At 38.7% G+C, this 25,437-nt stretch overlaps 4 protein-coding genes across 5 annotated transcripts; 3 read left to right on the top strand and 1 right to left on the bottom strand.

Moving 5' to 3' along the window:
• The first annotated feature begins 272 nt into the window (after nt 1-272).
• Nucleotides 273-5,371, top strand: kbtbd12 (kelch repeat and BTB (POZ) domain containing 12). The gene is made up of 6 exons (XM_044175518.1): nt 273-442; nt 2,126-3,288; nt 3,365-3,635; nt 3,778-3,928; nt 4,142-4,339; nt 4,435-5,371. The coding sequence occupies exons 2-6, from the start codon at nt 2,216-2,218 to the stop codon at nt 4,602-4,604; spliced, it is 1,863 nt and encodes a 620-aa protein (XP_044031453.1). The 5' UTR covers nt 273-442; nt 2,126-2,215; the 3' UTR covers nt 4,605-5,371.
• LOC122866186 (interactor of HORMAD1 protein 1) lies at nt 4,641-9,300 on the bottom strand. Of its 2 annotated transcripts, none has more exons than XM_044175531.1 (8): nt 9,230-9,300; nt 8,890-8,955; nt 8,459-8,597; nt 7,734-7,870; nt 7,550-7,598; nt 7,365-7,449; nt 6,957-7,072; nt 4,641-6,864 (listed from the first exon to the last, which is right to left on the bottom strand). In XM_044175531.1, exons 2-8 carry the CDS (start codon nt 8,940-8,942, stop codon nt 6,118-6,120), a joined length of 1,326 nt encoding a protein of 441 aa, XP_044031466.1. In that variant the 5' UTR covers nt 8,943-8,955; nt 9,230-9,300; the 3' UTR covers nt 4,641-6,117. The 2 variants fall into 2 exon arrangements, with proteins under 2 accessions (XP_044031466.1, XP_044031475.1); XM_044175540.1 differs by having other exon boundaries at nt 7,734-7,807.
• A 1,600-nt stretch (nt 9,301-10,900) lies between these two features.
• On the top strand, nt 10,901-18,019 carry lg2h1orf159 (linkage group 2 C1orf159 homolog). Its single transcript, XM_044173068.1, has 9 exons — nt 10,901-11,102; nt 12,239-12,318; nt 12,411-12,495; nt 14,323-14,418; nt 14,518-14,574; nt 15,052-15,186; nt 15,426-15,451; nt 15,632-15,656; nt 16,004-18,019. Exons 2-9 carry the CDS (start codon nt 12,247-12,249, stop codon nt 16,105-16,107), a joined length of 600 nt encoding a protein of 199 aa, XP_044029003.1. The 5' UTR covers nt 10,901-11,102; nt 12,239-12,246; the 3' UTR covers nt 16,108-18,019.
• Nucleotides 18,020-18,485: 466 nt separating this feature from the next.
• perm1 (PPARGC1 and ESRR induced regulator, muscle 1) lies at nt 18,486-24,188 on the top strand. The gene is made up of 4 exons (XM_044175585.1): nt 18,486-19,699; nt 20,440-23,387; nt 23,493-23,609; nt 24,009-24,188. The coding sequence occupies exons 1-4, from the start codon at nt 19,515-19,517 to the stop codon at nt 24,065-24,067; spliced, it is 3,309 nt and encodes a 1,102-aa protein (XP_044031520.1). The 5' UTR covers nt 18,486-19,514; the 3' UTR covers nt 24,068-24,188.
• Nucleotides 24,189-25,437: the final 1,249 nt, after the last annotated feature.

The following is a 25,437-nucleotide window of genomic DNA, read 5'->3' as shown; positions in this document are numbered from 1 at the left end:
TCTGAATCTGAGCTGGGAGCAATGTTTCATTTCAGTCATTCCAGAGCTGCATGCACGTGACCGAGGCATACAAACTGGAACGGAGAATTACCCCAACCAAAGTGGAACGTTATGCCAATGAGTCAAATTAGGAAATATCAAAATAATTCACAATATTCGTCACTGTCATGGCTTAAAAACCTACTCTCTCCTGATCACTCAAACCCCTCTGACCCACTTGCTGTCTGCCACAACACTGTCTATTTTGGGGTTAGTAGCTCAGAGTACCGCAGCAGCGGAGGGGGTACATATCTTTGTCTCTTGCAATTTCTCAATCCCTCTCTAACCCCCCTGACACATTTTGTGCAACATCAACAACACATGTAGCCTGATGAAAAACATGGACTTTTACTGGACTTTTTAGACCAAAGATAACAGCATACAAGAGGAGCTGATGACTTTGGTAAGGCTTTTACAAGGGAATTGAATGCTGTATGATGTGGACAGCTGTAGTGCTAACTTATAAGAGTGCACATGTTGTATAGACAATGGTAGCATTTGGGTAGCATTTCTTAGTTATATCTAAGGCTAATTAGAAAATGTAGTTATTAGAATGGTGGCTGCTTAAATATAAAGTTCATGAATATATCCTTGTAGGTTTTCCATTACTTAAGCCATTATAAGTATGTGGTTTTGTATTACTTAAATATGCTTTCATGGATACAATCTTTGTAATGTTACTTTGATTTCTTATGGTTAATCAAATTATACAATTATTACCAATCTTTTATCTACATTTTCATTGTCAGGAGACCTAAGATTACAGTTTTTTACAATCGCTATGATACATTTAACAATCTTAACGCACCAACACACCTAAAACACACAATTGGCAAAATGGTTTATTTCATGCTCAAAATCACACATTGTAAACTAAACCCCAAAACTAATTTTCAAAATACAATAATAAACTAACACAATACACTATGTCTAACAAAACACTGCAAACATGTTTTAAAATCAAATAATTATTCAAAACACTAACACATGTTCTCTTCCAACAGGAACATTTAGTCAATCATAACACAATGACAAAAGAAACACTATCATCGGCTAAATTTACAGAAACTGCATTATTGTATGTGTCAGGTCTGCCCTTATACAATAGACAGTATATTGTATTGATCATAGATTGTGTTTTGCATTGTAGTTTCTTTTGAAGCCTCTCTACATTTTTGTTTTGTTGGGTTTAGTAAATGCATGCATTTTGTTTCTTTTGCTGCAGAAATTCAATACAAAAATGAATGACCATCTCAGAGTAGCTTTATAAAATGTACAGTTTATGTAAAAAAAAAAATACAGACACAGAATTGCTGCAGTGAAGACTTTATTTGCAAAAGGACATTACTGCAAGATATACAAACAGAAAAAGAACCGGAATTATAATAAAAAAAACAAAGTAATTTTCTAATCTGCACGGTCTTCTGCATTTGGCCACATGTTCTCATCCACATCACACCTGATAGCTTCTCTGGCAAGGCACCGTGGGAAGAATCTTTTGGCATGCCTTATCCACCCCTGGCAGTGATCAGCTGTGATTTATATATTTGCATAATTACAATAAGCTGTTTCTCATTAGCAATGGAATAAAATACAGGGAATATATTTGTGTTTCAATTCACAATATGAACAGCTGTTCACTTTGACTTTAGCCAATATAAGTTATGTTTAGAACATGATGTTATCTGTTCTGACATACAGTGTTAAAGCATTTGTAAATTTTACTGTAAAATTACATTGTTTTGGTCTTGGTTGAGCTTGTGTGTAAAAGAAGTTCAAGCATTTTAAATTGGTGTTAACTGTATGCATTTTGTATCAAAGCAACAAGAAATGTGTTAATTGTATAACCTACAAAGACGGATGTTGTGCTAACCGTGTTAAGAGTTTAGGAAACTTGTTAAATGTATTGAAAAAACCTTCATAGCGATTGTAAAAAACTGTAACAAATGTGTATAAAATCCGGAGTTGATTTGACACAGCTGTTTTAGTATTAAACGTACATTTCACACCAGCTCATTAAAGTGCTGTTTAGTATTATATTGATGGCTGCTCAACATTTGTTTCTGTTTTTGTCTTTGTTTTTCAGAGACAACCTCCTGACTAGTTGTTCAGAGTGCATAAAAAATAAACCTGTGTAACTTTGTAAATATTATTGTTACTAAAAAGTTGAGGCAAAATGGATCTTACAGCCAAACATGGGCTGGTGCTCCTCGACCAGCTGAGGAAGATGAGGGAGACCGAGCATCTGACAGATGTGGTGCTGGTTGCTGAGGGCATCAGCTTTCCCTGTCACCGGGTCGTTCTAGCTGCCTTCAGCCCGTACTTCCGTGTCATGTTCACATGCGGCCTGCGTGAGTGCAACAACAGAGAAATATTCCTGCGCGACACTCCTGCAGACAGCCTGGCCCTCCTCTTGAACTACATGTACTGCTCAGATCTTCCTCTCACCAACGCCAATGTGCAAGGCATCTCTATTGCAGCCTTTCTCCTGCAGATGGATGACGTTTTCACCCGTTGTCAGCAGCACATGACCGAGAACATGGATGCCTCCAACTGCCTTGGTGTGTATTACTTTGCCCGTGACCTCGGTGCAGAGGACCTGGCTGACCGTGCTCAGCGCTTCCTGAGGCAGCACTTTGTCCAAGTCTGCCAAAATGAGGAGGTCCTGGACCTGGAGGCCCATCAGCTGGGGAAGCTCCTGACTTCTGATGACCTTAATGTTTCACGAGAAGAGACCATCCTGGATGTGGTCCTCCGCTGGGTCAAACACAGTCCTCTGATGGAAGGAGAGGTCCGTACTCTGCACCTCCCAGAGCTCCTGAGGAAGGTCCGTCTGCCATTGATTAACCCTGACTATTTGAGAGAGGCAATGAAGAGGAACATGGCCCTGCTGTCCGATGCTGAATGTCTAGAGATGCTCAGTGAAGCCTTGGAGGCCACCACGATGCATCCCTCAGCTGCACCACGCAAACTAAAGCTGCGTTACGGCATGGAGACCACAGATCTGCTGCTCTGTGTCGGCAACGACAGTGGTGGGATTAGGTCAAGATATGGCAGCTATACTGAGCGCAGCTTTTGCTATGCTCCATCCACAGGCCGAACCTACTATATCACTTCACCTCGCTATGGCGAGGCTCTGGGGTACGTGTGTGCCGGGGTTGTAACTGAAAGAAATGACATTATAGTGGCAGGAGAGGCAAGTGCACGCAGAATGGCCCGACAGAAGGACATGCATGTTGAGATTTACAGGTAAGAAAGACATTAGGTGACACCTTTGATAACGCTGTATTTGCTTGATGGTACTGACTGTTATCTTGCGTTGCAGGTACAAAGTAGAGGCCCAAGGAAGCTGGGAGCGTCTGACGTCAGCAGAGTACCGTGATTCATTCGCTCTGGGGTCACTGGGTGACACTCTGTACCTGCTGGGTGGGCAGATGAAGCTGAAGAACCAGTTTCTCATCACTAACTGTGTGGAGCGATGGTCTCTGCAAGGTGGACCCTGGCGCAGTGCAGCACCCCTGCCTATGCCTTTAGCCTATCACATCGCGGTCAGAATGAAAGATCGCCTTTATGTGATGGGTGGTCGAACACCACAGGTGATGTCACAAAACCTGTATACCTGTATGCAATTATCAAAAGCCTGCATTCAGTTTGGTTCATTCACACATTTAATAAGAGCTCTTACTGGCTCTTCTCTGACTGCACCTGCTCTGCTTTCTCATTACCCCCCCCATGCAGTCATACCGGATGGATGATGAGCCTGACCGTCTTAGTAACCGCCTCCTGGAGTATGATCCAAACACAAATAAGTGGACAGAGTTAGGTCCCATGAAGTACTCTAAGTACCGCTGCAGTGCTGTTGTACTCAACGGTGAAATTTTTGTGATGGGTAAGATTATTTGTTCAGTTAACTTGTTAATAAAATGGCCTATTTCAATGCATGTTAGTTCAAATTAATAAAATTATTTAAAATTCTACATTTATCTTAGGATGCATATATAGACACAATACTGTCACGATCCTGCCACATGAACTGCTTGTATTTCTGAAGGAATTTGTTTTACAAAATGATGCAGTTTAGTGATAAAAACCTATTTTGCAGGAGGTATTGGATGTGAGGGCGTGGACCGTGGGCAGTCACGCCACTGCCTCGATGCTGTGGAGATCTACAACCCAGATGGAGACTACTGGAGGGATGGACCTCCTCTCCCATGTGCACAACTCTCACTGCGCACCAATGCCCCTAACGCAGGAGTGGTGGGAGGGAAGATTTATGTGTGTGGATACTACAAAGGAGCAGGTAATGAAAGAACATCCTTATCCAATGAATGAAAAGTGTTTGGGAGATGTTTCCAAGTGACTGTATCCCCCTTTCTATTTCTCACCTACCCTTAGATCGTCATGATGATATAACAAAGGACATTTTGGAGCTGGACCCGTGGGAAAACCGGTGGACAGTGGTGGCTCGGCGTGCTCTGATGCATGACAATTATGACGCCTGCTTAGTGGCAAATCTCAATCCAAGGGGACTCATGTTCCCACCTGCAGACTTAGTTAAACTGTGACACCCCTGTCAGATCAGATCAAAGTCTGTTTGGGAGAATTAGTGAAAGAAATTAATTATTAATCATCAATGCACTTATAGCTGGGCCAAAGGCATTAATTTTTTCAAGCAGAAAAGGTCTTAGTGCCCTGCATGAAAGAGGATCTGCAGTTATTCATTTGCACGCTGTTAGAATGAGGATAGATCATTTGTAAATACAGTATTTTTGTTGTTATTTTTTTTATCTTAGTGCATAACATCTGCAGAGATTGATCACCTGAAACCTGCAGCTGTGTGGCGCATAGCATCATCAGCAACACCAGGAAATGATTTCCTTTGACATTAAACAGACATAAATTATGGTTATCTAACAATTATCTTCTTGTGGACTAATCTGTAGATTATTTTCTCAATTAATTGTTTAGTCTGTCATGTTTTACTGTCAAACATGACAAAGAAAAACAGCAAATCGTCACATTGGAGAAGCTGGAACCAGAAGATTTGTGGTATTTTTGCTTGAAAAATGACTTAACAATCATTAAAATAGTTGCAGATTAATAAAAAATAATAATACAAATTAAACCAAAATGTGGCTAAAGTATTTGGTCTGTTATTACAGGGTAAATATTAATGGCTACAGTAAAGTGATATTGGCAGACTTAGTACATAGCCAATATAAAAATTGAATATTTTATATTGTACTAATCAATTTCTTTGTTTGTATTGTGGTATGCTTGCTAAAGCAGAATAAAACTGTTTTTCTGCTAATAAACATGCACCTTAGCGATATCATGGAGTGTGGTTGTTGTAGTTTGAACACAGACACTCAATTCTTTTAAAATTATACACAATTAGGTACGGCTGGTTAAAACTAATGCAGTCTAATACAACAGCCCTGCAGTAAATCCTGCCTTCATGAAGGTTTTATTAATTCATATTTAGTCTACCCTCAGTGATATAAATGGGGTGGACAAAATATTTTTAAAAAACACCTGGCTGTCAGTATAAAAGTGGAACAAGGAGCAGGGTGTCCATCGGTGACACGTAGAGGAAATTTTAAAGGCTGCCTGTCAAGTTACTATTACTTACACTTACCATTACTAGAATACAAAGTATCTTTACAAGATCAGACTTCAATACTGCTCAAATCAGCAGTATAAAAACAGAATAAGTTAATTTTACAAAGTCACAGACACTTAACTGTTACAATATTTTTTTATATCAGCAGAAAAAATGAACATTAAATATAATATTAAAAATATGTGTAATACTTTGTGGGTCAATCTGTCCTTAACCTACTTGTCATTAGTACCTTAATACACCCCTCCACAGCTCTTCTACCATAAGTACAAGACCAAAAAAAAAAAAATTTATCAATGTGTTCATTCTTCACAAAACTGAATAACTCTACTACTAATAGAACATAGGTCACAAGTAATAATAAATATAATAATAAACATTTGGGGCTTTTATTCCCCTGTACTCCAAAAATAAGAACACAAATGCTTCACTGCTCTGAGTCCTTTACTCATCCTCTAAGAGCCTAAATCTGAATCGCAATCCATGTCAAACAACTGCCAGAGGCCTTTGGGTTTTGCTGGGGTCCCTGTCTTGGTCTCAGCTGAGAGCTTCTCTAAGATGGGTTCGATTCCTGCGAGGCACACAGAGCTGTTGCTGTCCTGAGACCAGCAGCTGAGAGGGGTGATGAAACATCCCGCAGCTATGGATCTCGTCTCTCTGTTCAGCGGTATTAGACAGTCTGGGTTGAGACTGTCCTGGCAGGTTACCGGGTTCATATCACGACACTCACAGAGAGGCATTGAAACATTTGGTTGTTTGTTACAGTTCATGAGAGGTTGACTGTTTTCATCCGTGACAGAGCGCTTACTCCGATGTGAGAGCACCAGCGGCCTCTTTTTGCGCTTCCTGTGGCCTCTTGGAGTGAACTTCATCTTTCCTACGATGTAGCTGGGAACCTGAGGGGGAACTTCAGTCTGATTGTGTTCAAGGTTGGTTGACATACATGTAAGCTGTGTGCCCTCAAGCTTGTTGTCCTGCAGGATGTTGGAGAATGGCTTTTCCAGCCCTGGTGACGTCTGGACGGCGCCATCCATCACTCTCTCAGAGCTGGGTTTGGCTGAGTGCTCTGAGACTAAGGTGCTGAGCAGCTTCAGAGCCTCTTCAAGCATGTTTCGTTCTCGCTCCTGCTCCTCTCTCAGACACTCCAGACTACTCTTTATGCTTTGCAGATTTGAACCAAGTTCTGCTGTGGTATCTCCACTCTAAATGATAAAAATGAACAATTATACTCATCACTAATACAATGTAATGTAATGTTGTAATGTTGATCATAAGCTACATACATGCTACTCACCTTTTGCACCCTCTCCTCCAGTTCAGTCATCATCTCTTTCTGGGAGTTCACTTTATTCAGCAAACTCTCAAACTGCTGGGAAATGTCACTCTGAAGACTGTTAAGATTATTTTGCACTAGAATGAATGAATAAAAAGATAGAAATTAGCATATGAAAAATATGTTTCTTATTGCACTGAAGTCAATACAATTTAAAAATGTATGGAACCATATAGTAATTTTCCAAAGTTAGGAGATTACGAGTGACCAATGTTTAATCATTGGGCAAAGAGCACCATCCACTGGCGATAAGAAATGTTTGCTAACTGCCCTTTTTACTAAATCAATCAGATCTACAGTATGCAGAGAGGAACTCTAAGTTCAATATTTTCAACAAAAAAAATTCAATCAATCAATTAGGAAACTTACATGTTGACACAAAATGGTCAAATTTTTCAAGGACTGTTTGGCACACAGCAGTATTTCTCTCTGTGCCAGCGACCAGTTGCTGGATCTGAAAAATATTGCAGCATTTTTTTAAAAACATTTTACATCGAGAAAAGAGGAGCTGTATAATCGAAAAAGCAACTGAACAGAAGTCTATCATCACTTACATTGTTGAGAGTTTCTCGAAAATGATGGCATTCTTTGGCTAAAATATTGCTGTTAAAGCAAAAGGACAGATAGGACAGATGTAAACTTTTCAAAAGTGATTAGGCCTACTTTGTTTTTGTAATCCCACAAGTATGAATTCAAGGCGAGTTGCATGTTTCAAGTGATATAGACCTGTATAAGTACCTGTCAGTTTTTTCTTTTGCTCTTTTCTTGTCCTCCTCAAATTTATCCAGTATTCCAAAAGTTTTGCTTTTGTCCTTTAATTCTCCAAACAGAAGAGGTTTAGTGTGATAACTGTTTGAAAACTTTGGGTCACTTCCCTGAATAATAAGAAAATACTGAGGTTAAGGGATATAGAAACATGACATATCTCATAGTGATTTTTTAAACAGCTCTGAATAGTACAGCACTACAAGACTACCTTTGCTTGTTAGTAACAAACAATATAGAAAAATCTATGATGGTAGAAATTTCTTTTGTCTCACAGTATATATTGTCATACCTCCGAAACCTACAAACATCTCATGTGTTGTGGTTGAAAGGGCGGTTTTATTTTGTCTGTGTGGATCTTCTTAATCTTAAGGTGACAATCTTTTTGGATATATCATTTAATAAAATATATGTTTGTATAAAATTACTAAAGGAACAAAAGCACAGCAGTGGTAGCTCCGCAAATAGCATCACTTAGTCTTTTTGACTTTTCTCACAGTACAGCACACCTGCAAATATCCACGTCAGCTGTCCCATTAGACCCATTACTCTGATCATGTATAAATATTATACTGAGTGTAACCTACATGTAAATAATAATGCCATTAAACCAGTGGGGTTTGTCCATGCATTTGGGTCCTCAAAGATATTACTGCCTCACCAAGAACCACCTATAAGATGAACTTGATAAGTCTCACCTCTTGTGAACTTTGTTGGGAGGTCCTGGATGACACACTCATATCTTGAGATACGCCTTGAGAATTTTCAGGCCAAAACTGCGACCCAAAGAAAAACTGAGAGTCTGTGAAACTGGAGTAGCCGCTGGTAGCCACATTCCTGTTGATTGTTTTGTCCCCACAAGGTTTGATGAGAAAAGAAAACACAAACATTTGTTTGTGCAGCAAAACAGAAAATGTGTTTGTAGAAATCAGGTAAACACACAGACACACACATAAAACATTGCTCCACAAATGTAGGCGTTGATGACAAAGTGTTATTACACTGTTTTCAGATTAAAAACTATTGACCACAGCATCATATAACATTCTTCACAGTTGGAGAGAATAACGTTATTAGCTAATGCGAGTCATTGTTAAGTAATTTAATTTAGCACACTTAAGCTAACCACCTGCTTCCAGTTGGGATGCTCAGCATTTCTTTTATGTTCCTCATATGATTCATTGCGTTTGGTTACCTGTTTGTAAAGATAACAAGTTAGTAGAAATTCAGCAGCTGACAGATGTGTTGGAGTAACGCGAGTTAGCATTAACGCTAACGTTAATCTAGAAAGGGCTTCATTAGCTAACTTTAATTAACATGGAGTCAATTTAAATTTAAGTAACCATTAACTGTTTGGCTAGACAATCTTATCAAACCTTTGCCACATGCTAGTCATGTTAACTAGTAGTGTACAATAGTTATCGTGGATTAAATACTTAATCGCTAAAATACTTTTTAAATTGACTCACAGTTTGCATAGGCTGTGATGTAGAGGGGACGTCGAGAGAACAGGTAGTAATAAACTCGCGAGCATTTAAATCTCCCGCCATGTGACATTCCAGAGCGAGGCTAGGCTGCATTCAGGTGCCGTCGAAAAAGTCCAAATTACGACTCGGTAGGACCAAAACAAACACTGGAAGGCTTTTTGGTTTATTTATTCATTTATTTATGTATTTATGTATTTATTGGCTCTAACAACATTTATTTCTCCAGCATATATACTCAATTTATGAGTTCTTAAAGATGTTTTAAAGAATAAATCAGTTTGTCATTTTGTTCACTGGATGCATGGCACACCTGTTGGTGGGCATTTTGCTTAGGGTGGGACATTAGTTAGTTAGTTAGTTAGTTAGTTAGTTAGTTAGTTAGTTAGTTAGTTAGTTAGTTAGTTAGTTAGGAACTTTATTGTCTACATTGTGGAAAAATGTCTTTGGTTTGCCACATAGCATTAAAAACAATACAAGAATGACAATATAGGACTATGATGAAGTGGTACATTGTTATTGATAATTCCAAATGTAGGCTAACTATGCCCCAAAAGCCCCTGGCTCACTTTGGGAACTCTATGTGCATGTGTATTGGTTTTGGTATTTGATTCATTGTAAATCTGTTGGGGAATTTGCACCACTAAAGTGCAAGTACAAGTACAGCAGCGTACATACACATTGCACAAGAGGGCATAGGTGTGGTGTCAGTAGCGGCTCAACAGCAAATGTTTGCCCTGTGGCCCCCTAACAGATCAGTCCGGCCATGCTAATTGTGGGCTCAGATATTGTGACTTCTAAAACACAGGTGTAACTAATGTCACAAATGAATGACTGCATTTCCTTCAGGTGCAGTGACACTACCCCAGTATTGTACATGCTGGCTTACTGGAAAATGTAATGGAGCCATCATTATTGTTATCAGTTATACCTGTGCTTTTCCTGCCTCGACAAGTAACAATGTCTATTGTGAGAAAGGTCTTTTAATGTAATATTATTTCTTCTCTAATAGGCTATCTATACATTATACTGTATGTCTTATTATCATGAGAGAAAAACAACCAATAATCTGAATATAAGTATTAGCCAGCAAGTATTAACAGCATAGTTAACCAAGCCAACAAAAAACAATTAACCTTTCATTTCAATATTTCATTTAATTCAGTTTCATTCACATTGCAGTTACATTATCAGAAACATATTGGTATTCATTTTTTTTCATTCAGTGTCACAGTATTGTATTTAAATTGCGCTTTAGTGAATGAGATTACATCGTTAATATATTTTATCCTCAGTGGGAGACCCTTTTATGACGCACCAGAATTATAATTCACCCTCATAGGTTATTGTTGTGCTTTTAATAACGGCTTCCAGTTGTACTGCAAATCCCTGAAAATGACACTACAAATTAATGGAGCCTTACTGCAATATTTAATGTAAAAAAAAAAGACCATCACTCATATATTTCTATTCTTAAGTAAGTAATTTTTAATTTTATTTATTACTACCATTAGTAGCAGTAGTATTAGTAGTATATTTTTTTATATTCATTTTAATCTTAATTTTCATTTATGTATTTATTTTTATGTTCTCAACGCAGACATGGGCTACTATGTTAATAAAGCACAAACAGTCGGGAATTTATTTTGAAAATCGTACCCGGAAGTGTATGCTAAATGAATGCAGGTAGCTATGAGCTACGCACTGTAGGATTATCTCTGCTGTGACTGCAGAGGTGTGTTGATGACAGAGCTGCCAAAAATATAAGTGAGTGTCTGGTAATACCTCTGCGGCGAGACCTGACGTTGATTAAACCACACCTAGGAGTTTGGTCAGGCCAAAGCTTAGTGTTTGGCTGGTGAGTTAACTTTTTTTGTGTTTTCAAATTCAGCAATGTGCAGCTGCTCAGTCTGTGATTGTAAACATACCCGATAATGTAAAACAGATTTAAATAGATGAGCAAATCTGCCTTTCTAACGCTGACATCGTTATTTTAGCTCTGACTGCTAGCACAATCACGACGTAACTTCATCCCAGTGACAGGTGCTAGCTAAGTTAGCTAAACACCTTGGTTGTATTCTGTATAACTCAACTGACGTTAGCACATTTCATGCCATTTTCTGAGACATTACCTATGTTGCCTTACCTTTGATATAATAATATAGCATTTAAAAATGTATATGTAAAAGTTAAAAGTTGTAACGTAAAGCAAAGAAAAGTGGGCTGTGTATTTGACTTTTGTTGAAGACTGCCCCTTCATGAATATTTAAACTCTTGTGTTTGTGGGTGACTCATTTGTATTAGTTTGGATGCAACACTGACCAATATTAAACATGTTCTAATCTTAAGTTGCATACTGTTTCGTGGCATATGGAGGGGAGCAAAACATGTAAATTAACTCTAAATTGGGAAAAGGATACACAAGTAACATAGTATCAACCTTGCAAGACACCTCATTTATATTTATATATTTTTTCCACAATACCCCATTTTGTCATTCACCAAAAGAAGCCAAACAAATATTAAATGCTGTCTACAGATTGTTAGCTGTGCAAAAACCTTGCCTAAATCAAATACAGACTAAAATTGTCGAGATTGGTTTTTAAATCATTTAAATATGTGATTAAAGAATAAGTAAACAAGACTACAAATGTGACAAGGCATTTGATACCAACTTGTTGTTCTTGATGGTGTTCAGTGTTACAGTATGGAAGCTCGACATCAAGCTCCTTGTTATAAAATTTTGTTTGGTCAATAAACAGCAGATTCCACAAGACAGAATTACCTGAAACTTATTTGAATTATTCTGGTTATCCTAATAATAAAGTATATATGACACATTTATTAGATAGATAGCCAGCCAGTCAGATAGTCTTTTGTATGATCAGTCTTCTTTCCTGTAGGACTGAATGCTTAAAGAACGTATGTGTCCTACAGTGTGCCTCGTCAAAGTAATTGATGCTTATCTAATTCAAGTCTGTTTGATCTTTAAAGGTTCGAATATGGCTCTGTCATTCCTTTTGGTCTTGGCTGCAACTGTGATTCTTATCAGACCTGAGACACCTGTAACTAAGGTAGAAAATGGATGTTACTCAGCCAAAGGGCCAATGTGTGCTTTGTTAGGTTACACTAATTTGTTAATCTGTGAATGCTGTTCTGTCTGTAGGCCCTACATCAGAACTCACTTGAGTGCTGTGGAGATAAACAGAGAGTGAACAATTCATGTTCAAATGACACTCACTGTGAACCAGGTAATGTGGATATATAGAATGTCACGACGTTTGACCTTTTAACGCAATCAATCTGTGTCTTATATAATTATATACTAATTATATAATTACTTTGGCAAATCAAAATACATATACGGAGCCTCCAAAGTCCCAAATTAATATTATTTTTTAATCTTATGCACACATGATAATCACAAGATAATCATTTCACTTTTTACAAGATGATATCTTGTGCTAACAGGATAATATTTTATGTGCACAAAATAAAATAACATCATTGGGAGCTCTATAAAGCCTCTGACTATTCAACAGCTAAGCTTTAGATTTGATTAATAAGACACAGTTTAGTTTAAACTGCATTTATTAAATTTATTTATGAATTTATGTAATATATTCATTAATTAAACTAGTATGCTATATGAGTGCAAATACGGTACAAACATTGCACGGACAGTTTCATTGGTGTGCTCTTAAAAAGAGAAAAGTATGACCGTATTGTTGTTGGAATTTTAGAGCAAAAAAATTGGAGGCAGTTTGCTCCTGCATGATTCAGTGACACAGTGAAAGGATTGAAAAGCACAAAAAATGTGAACCGCCTGCCCTGTCCCTGTGTTTACGTGTTACCCTTATCCTTGGCAACGTGTAAAAAAGGAAAATAACCATTTCTTTTTGTTAATTTTAAACTGGAAAACTTTAAAAACAGGATTAGTTGGGAAAATGTTTCTATTTCTGCGAATACCAGTAAGTTTACTATAAATCAGAATCAGAAATACTTTACTGATCCCCGAGGGGAAACTCTTTTGTTACAGCTGCTCACTATCACGTCAGTGCACACAGGAATAGAAGTACTAAGCAAATCAAAATATAATACGCTATAATACAGGCAAAATAAATTAAGTACAAAGTGGATATAAGTATAAAAGCTAAGTAAGTAACTAAGTACCAAAGTGGATTTACAGGCTGATAAGTATGTACGGTATAATACAATGTAATAATATAAGTAATAAGTAATAGTGCAATAATGAGTACTGTCAAGTTAAGTGTAGCTTATTTAGATGATTATGAGATGGTGGATATTGCACAGCAGTAATAGTATGTAGTAGTAAAGTATGAATAAATATCAATAAATAGGGAATTAAACTGAAAACAGAGTATATTGCACAGGAGTATTAAACACAGAATATTGCACAACTATTTCAAGTATTGCAGTGATGTTAATGATCAATGTCCAGTTTAATGACTTAGGGTCATACAGACACTTAGAGGGAGGAGTTAAAGAGTTTGATGGTCACAGGCAGGAATGACTTCCTGTGGCGCTCTGTGGTGCTTTTTGGGGGGATGAGTCTTCCGCTGAAGGTACTCCTTTGTTTGACCAGCACATCATGGAGTGGGTGGGAGACACTGTCCAAGATGGCGTGTAGTTTGGCCAGAATCCTCCTCTCTGACACCACCGCCAGAGAGTCCAGCTCCACCCCCACAATGTCACTGGCCTTACGGATCAGTTTGTTGAGCCTGTTAGCATCCGCTACCCTCAGCCTGCTGCCCCAGCATGCAACAGCATACAGGATAGCACTGGCCACCACAGACTCATAAAACATCTTCAGCATTGTCTGGCAGATGTTGAAGGACCTCAGCCTCCTCAGAAAATAGAGGTGGCTCTGACCCTTGGAATTGGAGAACAATACAGTATATAAAGTTCTTAATGTAACAAAATGTGAAAAGCATATACCTTTTTCATGTTCACTTCTATCTTGTGACTGACATTTTAGGGTGAAATGAATAATTTGTTAGTACAAGCATATCAAAGTAAAAAATAATGTGAAATATATTCTTCATTTGAATTCTTAGGATGCTTCTTGCGTGTCCTTGAGAACAGCAACACTGTTTGCATATTCTGTGACTCAGCAGCTGTGGATTTGGAGAACATAACAGTCTGCACGTACAGTAAGGATTGTCTACTGACTGTTTTTAAATACAATGAATGTTACATTATATTACATTGTATCATGTTTTTTTGATTTGCCTTTTTTGTGTGCTCACTAGACTATACGGTGGAGAAGAAAAACCATACAACTGTAACTACTGTCATTCCCAAAATTGGTAAGATAAAACATTCACAGTCATTATAGACTGATTTAAGTAATTTCCTCAGGTATAATATTTATTTCTTGGCCTTTACTTTAACGAGTCTACGAGTTTGAATTACTAGAAAAAAACACCTGTCAATTCAGTTTCAAGCAAATGTCTTTAAGTGAATCAATGAACTGACTTTAAGGCGTAATATAGTCATGTATGATGATAGAGACGGTGTAGTCCCTCATTCGTCCAGGAGTGTTCTATCGTAGAAAAGGTTTCAGTCGTAGTCATCTGGACACTGTTTTCAGAATCAAAACGTTTCGGCTCCCATCCGGAAGTCTCACAATCCTCACAATTGAGAATGACTTCCGGATGGGAGCCGAAACGTCTTGATTCTGAAAACAGTGTCCAGATGACTACGACTGAAACCTTTTCTACGATATGATGATAGAGCATGTTTCTCATCAGCCGCTTCCTGTTTTGTGCTATGTTTTTGAGCAGGAGGGCCAGGTGTGGCAGCCTCTCTTCTTCTGGGAACACTGTTGATCAGCCTGTTCCTGATCCTCTCCGTTGCCTCCTTTTTCTACCTCAAACGCTCCAACCGACTCCCGAGTATCTTCTACCGCCGCAACAAGGGTAAGCACTGCACAGCTCTAACACACTGACTGTAATTATACAAGCAGGGTTTTGTCTAACCTGAATTATGAAGCTCCACAGCTCCTGTTGACCCACCACACCCATTAAATCCTATATAATAAAGCATGGAAGTGCTTGAAGAACATGGACAGCACAATGTTATTGCTTTGCTTTAGTGATATTATTAGATTTTCAGTTGGTTCAACTCAAGTGTAACAATATTTTATGTACTTTTACAGCCTTCATATTCCAACCAAGTGAGACAGTAAGTCACTTTTATTGTTTACTCATAGTTAATCATACACTACAGAACAAATGGAGCCTTGTATAGAGACTGTGAATGTGTTTATTGTAGCCTCAGCAATGTTCTGTAGCACAAAGAGATAATTTGTAAATGTTTGTCTCAAAGGGATGGTTATAATTTTTGTTTGTTTTTCCCTTCTAGGCTGTCATGATCCCCTCCTCGTCAGGTAAGACGACTACACTGCCGTACTCAGTGAACTAATTGAAACTGACTCGCTGATCTTGCTGAACAGGTTGCAGTATTATGTGACGCTATTGAGTTATGCAAAGCAGTCAAAACATTACCCAGGAGTATTTGGAAATGTTGGTGAGGAGTGTTTCATATTTGAGGACTGTTGTAGCAATGGCAGGCTTATATTCATAAAAAAAGGTGATCTTGGGGGTGTAAAAGCTGCTCTTAAAAGCACAAAACATGCTAAAAGTTAGCTCAAAGATGCTATGAGCAATTCCAGTGCGTGTCTCCTCTTGTCTCACGGGTGATTATATGTTCTTTTTTGTTTTGTTTCTTTTGAAGTGAGGAAGCCAAGATATGTGAGAAGGGAGCGGCCCTCCGCAACATCAACACTGAATAGTGCCACCGTACCCACCACATCTACTACTCAAGTCTATAATGGGTAGGAGGAGGGGTGGGAGTGCTGGTGCAGGTAGGAGAGAACGCTCAGGAACGATGTTAGATTTTCTTATCATGTGAAGGTTCAGCCGTGTGAAGACCAGTTGACTTGTACATGGGTGGCCAAATGTAACTGTAGCTGCTTCGGCTGCATTCTTGTCACCAGGGCTGTTTACTTTTTCTGTATTTAACAAGAGTTAGATATTGAAGAAGATCAGTATCCAGTAACTAACCTGTCTACCCATCTTCCTGACACAGTCTCAGAGTTGTTCCTATTAAATTAGTTTTTAAATTTTCTGTTAAAGGAATAGTTCAACATTTTACACTTAAATGTAAAATGTCTCTGGTGGAGAGCACCAGCACCTCCAAAGCTCACTAATTAACATGTTATGTCTCTTTCAAGCTGTATAAAAAACAAAATCCGAAGTGGAAAAACCACAGTTCCCCACTATGGGCCAGACTATTTTCAGCGAATCGTTTTCCACTTTTTTGTACAGATTAAACAAACGAGATATAATGTTGTAATTAGTGAGCTTTAGGGGTGCTGGTAGGTTTTGTTATTTTGTTCCTGTTGGACAGAGCCAGGCTAGCTGTTTCCCCCCGTTTCCAGTCTTTATGCTAAGCTAACCAGCTGCTGTAGCCATATTTTTAACAGATAGCACTATCACTAGCACTAACTCAAAATGGAGCCAGTGGCCAAGTCGAGTAAATGATTTTTTGAGACAAAGTGACAGCCCAGTGACATTTGATGGAAGCCTGTTCTTTTTAAGTTTGCTAATTAGGAAGTTTATTTGGGAGTTTTCTCTTCTTTTCTTTTTTTATATGTGTATTTGCATTCTGTAACTGTGCACTGAGTTTTACTGATTACAATCAGAACAACAGAATAAGTGATGTGTCTAACAGCAGCAGAGTTCCTCTGGTGGACTGGGACATTTTAGGGAGAGTTACTGCAGGTGCTGTATGGATGATTGTTTGATTGCTTTTTTTGTGTTTTTATTATTGCATTTGTATTTATTATTTTTGTGAGCTTAAACCACAGTGAGTGTCCTACACTTGTACAACAAATCATGCATCGCAGCTGCACGCATCATGAATTGAATTCCACAACAGACCCACTCAATCATGAAAGAGGTGAAGTCATTTTCAATAACAAAATCATGTTTTTTCACAGGACGTTCTGTGATCCTACATAACATTTTAAAACGGCAATTTTGTTTCATGAAGTAAATTTAAATTCCAATATATTTTTCTCTCAAAATATAAAACTACTGAATCCTCGTGCACTTTTTTTTTTGTCTGAGGTCATCAGCTAATTTTTAAAAGAAGTACTCGAAGTAACTTGTTGCCATCAAGTGTGATTGAGAGTTTTTTGTTGTATGGCAACATTATTGTTGCATTGTGAACATAACTTGACTACTATTAACTTTTGCCAAATGTTGTTTGAAGAAAATGGCCTTTACTGTGATTACTGTGCCATTATGAGCTTTAACTGCAGCCAGGAAACGTTTAGTCAAGACGTGATGAATAATGGGGTATTTGAATTATATCCAGTGGCCTTTACTGTACACAATTCCAAAACAAGGCAAGTTATCCATGTTTTATTTGCTCCATGGTATTTTATTTCATATAGTTTTATACCTTGACAACACAAAGGCTATAACTAGTCATTTCCGTTTTCAGTATATGTGAAGCCATATGAAGTGAACCAGATAAAAGGCATCAATCATTCCATGAATATTCCCCTTTTTTGCTTCATGTGTTTGCTGTTGTACAGACAACCATAAGCTGAATACATGTACATATTGTTTTATACAAATTATGTATTGTTTTTGTAACAATGTACAAATTCTAGTTTCATTGCCATGAAGAATGTTCTGAAGATGTATGTAATGTTTGGAGAAATAAAGCACCTTTCCATAACCATTGTTTCCCTCTGTGCAATTATATGAACTCTCATTCTGCTGTTTTTTTTGTATGACACCTGTTGGCTTCATATTGTTCAAAGAAAAATTTGAATAGTTTGGTTTCATTTGTGATTCCAGTTGCTAATAGAAACAATGACTCACTGTGTGCCAGAAAAGAATTTCTTTTTACATCAATGACATTTCCCTGTTGGTTATTGAATTAACTGATTGGTTCCTACCTGATAGGCAAATAACCTAATCAGGAATGAAAGGAACCTAATTTATCTTTACATTAACATTACATTACAGTATGCATGCCAGAAAAAAATGCAATACATTTCTTTATTTTCACTTGGTAATCTAGACTGGGGACAAATTAAAGGAAAAATCTGAAAAAAGAGAGTGGAGAAACATATCAAATGCAGATGCTTTCGTGCGCCAGGGCTCACTGAATGGTTTGTTGAGTATGAAAATGACGTAACATAAAATGTTACGGCCTTTACAGTCACCAGATCTCAACCCAGTTTCACACCTATGGAATATTTTGGACCAATGTGTAAGACAATGCTCTCCACCACCATCGCCATAACACCAAATGATAGAATATAAACTTTCATCTTCAAATCTATTTAGTGATGTCTGTGACTGTCTCTGATGCTATATGTCCCTTTGTTGGCTATGTTTGTTTTTCTTTTATCTGCTGTACTCAGGTCTCTCTTGCAAAAGAGAGCTTGATCTCAATGAGATTACCTGATTAAATAAAGGTTGTATATATAAATGAGGGAATATCTTGTGGAGTGATGGTGTTAATCCCTCCAGCAGAGTTCTACAGACATGGTAAAGAGCACTGAAGCTGCTCTGCAGGCTTGTGGTGGCCTGGCTTCATACTAAGACGCTTCATGTTGGTTTTTCCTTTAATTTGTCACCCATCTGTATATCCAAACTGTAGGTTAACTCTGCACAGTATGTCTACTGTCTCTTTATATAAAGAGAAAATATACCAATATACGTCTTAATGCTCTGATTTTCAGCTTAGGGAGACAAATTTGTGTAGAAAATGATGTAGTCCGATGCTATCCTACAAACACTGTCTGGATCTGAGCTGTCACAAGAAGATTAAAAGTAAAAATTTACAGTATTTAAAGTAAGACAGGTGCATTTTGAAACTATAAATATTTAATCCAAGATCATGTTTTTCATGTCAATGTTTGCAGAAACTAGAGAAAGTTTTTTTGTGTGTGCAAGACTTGAGACTAAGGCTAGATGTTAAATCCAATTAATGGAAATTTAAAAAGAAATTATGTTTGCATAACTTCATTGAAAAGAGCATTTGTTCAGATCTTGTCATTTTAAATAAATGCATCAAATGTATAAAATATCCATTATGGTAGCAAAATGTGTCCCTGTCCTTGAATTTCTATCAGTTAATAATGGAACTGATTATTGATCTTACCTCTAATAAATGGATGAGGGCTTGTATTTTAGGGTACTGAAATGTCACACCTCTGGTAATGGAGGGACGGACGTTTGCACTAGCAGCTACATGTGACTGGACATACTACTCTATTAATAACAGTGCAGAGTGCAAGGCCCCAGTCAGACATATGCAAGGACAGACGGACCTCAGAGCTGAAACGTCCCTGAAGGGAGAAAGTACTGACACCTCCAAACAGGACGCCTCGTCCTTCTGCAACAGGTAGGTTCCTGTCTCCTACAGAAACACATTTACAACAATGCACTGTAGCTATACACTTCGTGTTGGTTGTGTTATAATAATGTTAGTAGATAAGACCTTTAATGACTTTGACGAAGAGCAGTTGAAGGAGTTTAAGAGCAACGTCCATTATGGTGAAGATGAAACAGTGATCCTAATAACTTTGTTACCCTGTAGCTAAAACAATACTACAAAAATGTGGTGATCAAATACAAAATATATTTTAATGAATTATTTGAGTTGATGAATTATTTGACAAGTTGACATTTGAATGTTTATATCATACTGTATCAATGTATTTTTTTGCAACTTAACTCGCCCACTGAGTATGTTTGCTAAGCTGATACAGTATGTTGTACCCTGACATTGGCCAGCTGAATGTTTCAGGTCATATGACTAAGATTAGGGCCACAGAGTATTTTGGGGTCTGTTATAGAGCTTGTGACCATGGTGCTCCAGTGTTGCTTTGCAGTTTTGAACTAATACAGGAGCTTGTTTGCTTTCTGCACAACAGTATCCTAATGACAGCGGGAAGAAATTTTAAGCGTTAGGCAAATGCATGCTCTATATTTAACTCAAATGTGTTGATGTAACTTTAACTATAACCCAGCAGGGATACCAATGATGTACTGCTATACATTTCATGAGGCCAATTTCTTTGTTTTTCATGCAAAATACCTAAATCTGCAACCTTCTAACACTGATTTCTCTTCTTTTTTCAGGCTGAAGAGCATGCGAGGTATCAAAATGGATGATTTAGATCACAGCATGCACATTGCAGAATATGACTGGACGAGCTTCTATGAGGACAGTGAGGAGTGTGTTCTGCTGCAGCCTTCGCTCGCCTGCCCTGATAACTCGAGCCTCAGTGATTCAGAGGATTCAGGAAACTCAAGTTCAGTCTTCAGCGTAGGCCGACAGGAGCTGCAGCAGACTCCTGCTGCAAACAGCGATGAAGCTGAAAGCAACGCTGCAGGATGCTGCATGGAAGAAGTGCAGGTTAATCGAAGTGGTGCAGGAGGTGAACGAGATGATCTTACAACAACAGCTGGAGAAGAGAGTGAAATACGGGTGAACTCTTACATATGCCTTGATTATCCCGGAGGAAATGTCAACACAGAGGAGACAACTGACAACATTACGATCACACTGCAACCAAATGTTCAGTCTTCAGATGGAGAATCAACAGAGCTGAGAAAAGAAGATGGCAAGGTGCAAACAGAGAGTGGCACTTGTAAACTCAAATCCATGCAGCAACCTGACCCACTTTCTTGTAACCAAACAGAAGTGAATGTGAATGAGCCACATGCTACAGACAGAGCTGTGAGCAGTGTCGCTTTAAGAGCAGAAAAAGAGCGCTGGTTCGTGACAGTGAATAACAGTCCTGCACGTCAGCGGGTACGTGGCCCCTCTGTGAAAAAAAAACAAAGACCAAAAAAAACTTGTAAGGACACTCACATGTGCAGAACCCCCGGGCAGGAGAAATCACTTGAAAATGGCTTGGAGATGGAGATAAACAAAGATAATAATAAGTCAGAGGGAAGGAGGGACACAGTGTATGTCACACAATCACACCAAAACTTCCAAAAACTAACAAAATCAGGATGGCACCCAAGTGCTGAAGACAATCCTGAGAGCGTTCAGATGGGAGTCACTTCAGATTCATCGCAAGTGTCTTTAACATCTGGTGAAGAAGACAATTTGTCAGAAAAACTGGTAACGTTCCATTCCCCCGAAGAAAATGTCACTGAGCCAACGACAGACAGAAACAAACATGACCCAAGCTGCTCAGCGTCCACCTCGCATGACACATTTACACCCAAAGAGCCTTCACGGGTGGACAGTGTGGAGTCTGTCGAGCTTGAGGACAGTGTTGAGTTCTTCTCCACTCATAGTTATGAGTCTGAAAGCTATCTGTCAGCTACTGAATCAGTGGAGGAACCTCCGCACCTTCTCATGGAAAACTATCGACTGCAGAACTCATTATCTCTGACAGAAAACAGCCATCTACTCAGTCTGACTGAGGATACCGACGCTGACGACACGCAGGGCAGAGAAAAGCATTCTTGTCATATCTCTCTCTCTTGCAATGTAACAGCTACTAACTCTGAAGGTTATGAACGCGCCTATGTTGAGCCTGCCCTGATATTTCCATCTGCTGGCCAAAGTGCTAACAAAATGCCAGATGACAACTCCACGTGTGTTAACAACACACAGAGCACGGTGCCCCGCATGCCCTCGGATACACCTGGACTCCAAAAACATGAACTTAATCTTTCAGCATCTGGTTGCTCTTCAGGAGACCAGCTTAGTCTGCCTCCTGTTCCTGATTTAACTCTGACACCTGGCTCTGTGGCCGACAGCCCTGAAACATATGCTGAAGCCACGGGCCACACTCGACCCGTGTATGCCATTTCTGCTTTTTGGGATGAAATGGAAAAACTGACCATAAATGACATTTTGCAGCTTAGGGTGGGTAGGAGCACACCTCCCAGGGAAACACAAGGAATAGCGACACCAAATGTTGATGATTTCCCAACAGATCACAGCTCTTTGGCTGACACTGTGGAGTATAACTTGTCCGATGGTGGTTTAATGGACACATCGGACACTGCTGACTCAGACTATTTCACGCAGCCTGACGAATCTAAACCAGATCGCTCAAGCTGTGAGTTTTCCACCTCCGATTTTGAAGAAGAGTACTGGCAGTTTCTTGGCGCCAGTAGGAACCCCAGTCCTGACCCTCAGAGCAAAAACCAACAAAGGACAAGTGACTCTCCTTTCTTTGCACATGAGGAGGAGGAATCCACAAGCTCTGAAGGAAAGGAGACACCTGTGCCTTCAGAGGACTTCGCAGGGCAATGTTTTGAGGATCAGGACTCAAATGCTTTAATTTCAAGCGAACTTGCATGGCCGAGACGGATAACAAAAACCAGAAGCATGCGCAACATACAAGCTCTCAACACAGAGGATTCATCTTTGCAGTTGTTACTTGGTAATGATGAAAAATGCTGCTGTCCATCACTGGAGGAAAACGTGGTGTTTAAAGCGAGTGACAATCTGGGACCCTCAATACCTGGACTGGCTGAACATTATCAAATATTATTCCCTGAAATGTTTGGACGCTCCCCATGTGTCACTGTCTATGACCCAGAGGATATCTCAGTGGCACCTGTGTTTGACTTCACGCTTTGTACATTCAGGGATGAAATGTCATTCTCTTCCCTCCATGATTCCCAGTGCAGCGAGGAGAAACCCATTCCCATTTTCTCTTGTTCTCGTCCCACCATCAGAGAACTCACATTCCCAAATCCGAACTATGTTTTCTTGAGCGCAGACTGCGAGAAGGATGACGACATCTCTTCAATCAGAGTCGCGTGTCGCTCTTTCATCCAGGGCAGCGATTGTGGGATATCTGCTGCAGCCCCACGTGGATTTCACAGCTGGAAAGGTTTGCTGTCGATGAGGAGGATTCGCTTCCATGACAAAGGTAGCATCTGGTGCAGGGGGTCTGGTGCCTGGGTGTTTCCAGTTGAGGCTGACAGAATTGCCAGCAAGAGAGCAGATCCACCAATAACTGTGCTCACTGAGGGAAGAGTTTCTTCAGCACCTTCTCAGTTGTTTACAGAGCTGGCAGTGCAGCAGAGGATTTTGGAAACTATACAGACAAGTAAGTCTGAGCTTTCTACACTGGACTGGATGTAAAACACACATCCAAAGCAAATCTACAATTAAACGAAATTTACTTTTTTGTACATGTTTATGTCTCCTACAGGACGAGAGGGCATCTTCTCCACACTGAAGCAGTCAGATATGTGTTTGGTCTGCATCGCTTTTGCCTCCTGGGTATTAAGATCCTCTGATCCAGAGGCTGCTGATGCCTGGAAAGCAGGTATGAAACTCCTTGCATTGATATTCTGCAACTGGATTTAAAATCTGATGACTGATTTTTTTGAGTGTTGAACGCTTATTAAATAATAAATAAGAATGTTTTTGTCTAACTTGTTACTTGTATCATTCTCTGTCTGTCTTGCCTTTATGCTGCACAGCTAGAAATGTTTTTCATTGCTCTGCTGTTTTTCCTCCAAAAAAATAAAATGCAAATGAATTGAAAATGAAAATAATGTTAACTTTGATTTATTTGGTCAAGAATATTAAATGCCATTGAGAAATACTTAAGATTTGAAACCAAGTTTTCAGGGGCTTTAAGTATTGAACATGAAGAGTACTGTATAACTTGATGAAGTGACATCCAATTCTACAAAGTAACCTTTACTGAAATCCTGTTTAGCTCTGCTAGCGAATGTGAGTGCGCTGTCGGCTATCCAGTACCTCAAGTGCAGTATGTGAAGAAGAAGACTCCTACTTCTCAAGATGGTCCCTGATGTAATTTCCAAATATTTTCACTTGGGTCCATCATCTACTGTGTGTGTGTGTGTGTGTGTGTGTGTGTGTGTGTGTGTGTGTGTGTGTGTGTGTATATATATATATATATATATATATATATATATATATATATATATATATATATATATATATATATATATATATATATATGTAGAGCCTATGTCTCAAGTGTATGCATTGGTTTCAAAGTTACAATACAGCATGTAAAAGTAGAAGTTAGCAAACTGCTATTTTAAATTCTTTTCTGCAGCTCGTTGGACATTTTTAGTTAAAGAATAAGTCTGGTGATAATAGGGGCTGAAAACATTTTCCAATAAATGCACTATTTCAAGATTCCAGATCAAGATTCAAAGATTTGTCAGATATTCATATTTTCAATATGTGCAGTGAAATATATTTGTAGGCAGACTACATTATAAAAAAAACATTGTACACGCTCAGAGAATTCATCATCCTAATGGTCTGAATTACATTTGCTACAAACTACAGTGTCCAGTTGTTTTAGGAAATGATTTAGCTTTTTTCTTTTAAATACAGTATATATTCCAGACCTGTTTTAAAGATTTACATCTTCAATAGGAACGAATTGGCTGGGGGGTTGAGAGGCACAGACAGGATAGGGAAGTTGGAAAGTACTGAGTATTGACTAACACGGCGTTGGTTTTGGCCTTTTCATGGGATTTGTTGACAATAACAAAAATGAAGCATATCGCCAGCCTTATCCTTTAAACATGAAAACATTTCAGCTGCATTTTAAACTTTTAATAACTGGTTTTTCAGTTCTGGGTAAGCCGATGTTGATATATGGACCATTCTGTAAGTACAGAAGCTCATACTTGTTAACACGTGCTGTTTGTTAATGTTCTGTTGCGCCTAAAACGTGGCTTTGTATGTCATACAGCTGCAATCAAGCTGAGTTGTAATGGCAGCTTGTAGTTTTTGAACAGATGAAAAGTGTGTGCAGGGCGTCTTTGTAGAGGATAAAAAAGGGGATGAATACCTGAAAGAAGGTTGCGTTGTAGATATTGGTCCGGTTTGTTTGTATGTATGTTGTAAGAAAAGATTCAGTAGGTGACTGCCTGAGCCGTGTATGATGAGGAAGCATCTTCTAAAACATTGGTTCCCAAACTTTCTGCTTTGTGCCCCTTTAAGACAAAGCCATATCTACTTGTGACCTCTCATCAGGCTGCATGAGTTGTGAACAGTTCAAAGTGATTGTCCATTTTTATACCATTTCATTTGAATAATTTCTACAGGCCAGAAGAAGTAAAACTAGACAGTATTAAACTACACAGTAAAGAAAAAGCAAAGAT

The sequence above is a fragment of the Siniperca chuatsi genome, linkage group LG2 (genome assembly GCF_020085105.1).
Source record: "Siniperca chuatsi isolate FFG_IHB_CAS linkage group LG2, ASM2008510v1, whole genome shotgun sequence".
NCBI classification, from domain to species: Eukaryota; Metazoa; Chordata; class Actinopteri; order Centrarchiformes; family Sinipercidae; genus Siniperca; species Siniperca chuatsi.
Note: the sequence above shows the minus strand (reverse complement) of the source record. Positions and strands in the feature narration are given on the sequence as shown.

What these genes read in the sequence shown, in the direction of transcription:
- kbtbd12 (XM_044175518.1), top strand. Translation starts at nt 2,216, where the DNA reads ATGGATCTTACAGCCAAACATGGGCTGGTGCTCCTCGACCAGCTGAGG. An exon ending in CGGTGAAATTTTTGTGATGG is followed by an intron (nt 3,929 to 4,141) that starts GTAAGATTATTT and finishes CCTATTTTGCAG; the next exon opens with GAGGTATTGGATGTGAGGGC. An exon ending in TGGATACTACAAAGGAGCAG is followed by an intron (nt 4,340 to 4,434) that starts GTAATGAAAGAA and finishes ACCTACCCTTAG; the next exon opens with ATCGTCATGATGATATAACA.
- LOC122866186 (XM_044175531.1), bottom strand. Translation starts at nt 8,942, where the DNA reads ATGAATCATATGAGGAACATAAAAGAAATGCTGAGCATCCCAACTGGA. An exon ending in TGACCATTTTGTGTCAACAT is followed by an intron (nt 7,073 to 7,364) that starts GTAAGTTTCCTA and finishes CATTCATTCTAG; the next exon opens with TGCAAAATAATCTTAACAGT. An exon ending in TGGAGGAGAGGGTGCAAAAG is followed by an intron (nt 6,865 to 6,956) that starts GTGAGTAGCATG and finishes TTTATCATTTAG; the next exon opens with AGTGGAGATACCACAGCAGA.
- lg2h1orf159 (XM_044173068.1), top strand. Translation starts at nt 12,247, where the DNA reads ATGGCTCTGTCATTCCTTTTGGTCTTGGCTGCAACTGTGATTCTTATC. An exon ending in CTGAGACACCTGTAACTAAG is followed by an intron (nt 12,319 to 12,410) that starts GTAGAAAATGGA and finishes TTCTGTCTGTAG; the next exon opens with GCCCTACATCAGAACTCACT. An exon ending in CATAACAGTCTGCACGTACA is followed by an intron (nt 14,419 to 14,517) that starts GTAAGGATTGTC and finishes TGTGCTCACTAG; the next exon opens with ACTATACGGTGGAGAAGAAA.
- perm1 (XM_044175585.1), top strand. Translation starts at nt 19,515, where the DNA reads ATGGAGGGACGGACGTTTGCACTAGCAGCTACATGTGACTGGACATAC. An exon ending in GCCTCGTCCTTCTGCAACAG is followed by an intron (nt 19,700 to 20,439) that starts GTAGGTTCCTGT and finishes TTCTTTTTTCAG; the next exon opens with GCTGAAGAGCATGCGAGGTA. An exon ending in TTTGGAAACTATACAGACAA is followed by an intron (nt 23,388 to 23,492) that starts GTAAGTCTGAGC and finishes TGTCTCCTACAG; the next exon opens with GACGAGAGGGCATCTTCTCC.